We start from the raw sequence: 1,859 nt of genomic DNA, 5'->3' as shown, positions 1-1,859 counted from the left end.
ACCCTGGGTTTTTATGCTGGAAAAATGCCAGCTTTATTCCTAAATTTTTCTTTCATCAAAATCTACCATTTATACGGTGATTTTATCATCCAAAAAATTTACAGATAAATTGGAAATTTATCCTTCCGTTTATCCTCTAACTTTCCCAGGGGGTAAATTCCTTAATCAGCCCAGTGACCCTGGGTCTGTACATTGCAGTCAAACTTCTTATCAATTAGTATAGGCAGTGTAAACCATGCTCCGATCCTCATAAACAGTCTGGTTTCTACTTTGATCGAGTTCCGTCTTTCGATTTGCTGCCCTCTAATTCGCAATCCGCGTCCTCTGCAAGCGGTCCGAGAGCTCGTCCATCGCGCGCTTCACCGCCCCGAAGCGCGCAACACCACACTGCTGGCTGTCCACATGCGCCCACAGCGCGCTGAGCGTCTGGAAGCGGCGGCTGCAGCTCGGCCCGCGGCAGATGTACGTCTTCTCCTCGTGGCGCGGGCTCGCAAGGTGCTGGTTCAGCCCGGGGAGTGTACGAAATTCATTGTGGCACAGGTAGCACTCGTACGCGGTGCCGTTCCAGCTGCGGCCGGTCGCGACGTAGCGCGTGTTGTCGTTCGCCGGCGGGCGGCGACGCGCGGGGTCGGTGATCACGTGGCGCGTGTCCTGCTCGCGGATGTAGCGGTTGAGCGACTGCCGGTTCGCGCCGGAAGCGCAGCTGCCAGACTCGAGATGGGCGGCGAGCGACGGGCCGTTGATGAAGGACTGCCCGCAGCCGCGGCCGGGGCACGTGATCGTGCGCGGTTTGTGCAGCGCCGAGTTGAGATGCGCGTTGAGGTTGTTTGCGGAGGTGAAGAGCCGGCGGCAGGCGGCGCAGTAGTGGTGCAGGCTCGACTGGCGGTAGTGCTCGTGCAGCCCCTGGTCGTTCTTGAAGACCCGCGCGCAGGAAGAGCAGTAGAAATGCGATTCGTCCATGTGTTCCTCCAACTCGTCTCCGTCGTCGAAATGCTCGTCGCAGTGCTGGCAGTAGAAGTGCCGGCGGCTCTGGACGTAGTGCTCCTTCAGCCCCGTCCACGTGGTGTAGTCGATCTCGCAGTCGTCCGCAGAGCCAGTGTGCGCTCGACGCCCGCTCGTGCTGCGCCAGGGCACCGTAGTGCGGGAAGTAGCGGTCGCAGCGGTCGCAATAAACCGCCATGATGCTAAATTTTCAGTGGTGGTGGTACGACGACACAAGTGTCACGCGCACGTGAGAAAACGTCACGGTGCTTTTGAATCGGGGGCTGATGTCGTTACTTGCGTAACCGATACGCGCGTTAGAGCGGAAATGAGGAAGAGAAGAGGACATGCGTCTTTGGGACAAGTACTTATGCTACCGCCGAATGTTCTAGCAGCTTCTACAGACACGGACCACTGAGAGAACTTACTCAGCGTTGGGAACGGCTTGTTCTATAGACCGACAAATGGCCACACGCATCTGACCTGTCCTGGGGGAGTCTCTCCACTGGCAGGGCTTTGATGAGTACCATGTTTAAACGTTTGTATATAGGTCTGCTGAATGACATATAATGAGCTCAGGCTATCGAGGTTCGGACGTCGAATACGGCGGGACGAATGTACTTGCAGTGTTGGTCCCGGGCTGCACCCGTGGTTTCAGGAAGGAACAAGTGTTACATCGTTGTAGGAGGTTGCGAATAAGTACCACCGGAATGCGTGTTAGCCTTAGATCTTCCACACATGGCAGCTTTCGCGGCGCGCATCGTGATTCGCGACTCCGGGAACATCCCGGACACACTCCCCGCCTTCGAACAAGCCACCACAGCACCTTGAATCCGACCCAGGACCGGCTTCCGCATCCACCATATCCCCCACGACGA

The 1,859-nt window shown here is 56.8% G+C and overlaps 1 protein-coding gene across 1 annotated transcript; it reads right to left on the bottom strand.

The window, feature by feature from the left end:
- Positions 1-303: 303 nt before the first annotated feature.
- On the bottom strand, positions 304-1,330 carry MIND_01417600 (uncharacterized protein; the record flags this gene model as incomplete). The annotated part of the gene is made up of 2 exons (XM_037370567.1): positions 304-1,184; positions 1,279-1,330. 2 exons carry the CDS (start codon positions 1,328-1,330, stop codon positions 304-306), a joined length of 933 nt encoding a protein of 310 aa, XP_037213159.1.
- Between the last annotated feature and the right edge of the window lie 529 nt (positions 1,331-1,859).

Source organism: Mycena indigotica (assembly GCF_014461135.1).
Source record: "Mycena indigotica strain 171206Taipei chromosome Unknown Mind.scaff0018, whole genome shotgun sequence".
In the NCBI taxonomy this organism is placed as follows: domain Eukaryota; kingdom Fungi; phylum Basidiomycota; class Agaricomycetes; order Agaricales; family Mycenaceae; genus Mycena; species Mycena indigotica.
The sequence above is the reverse complement of the archived record's forward strand: the minus strand, read 5'-3'. Positions and strand labels throughout refer to the sequence as shown.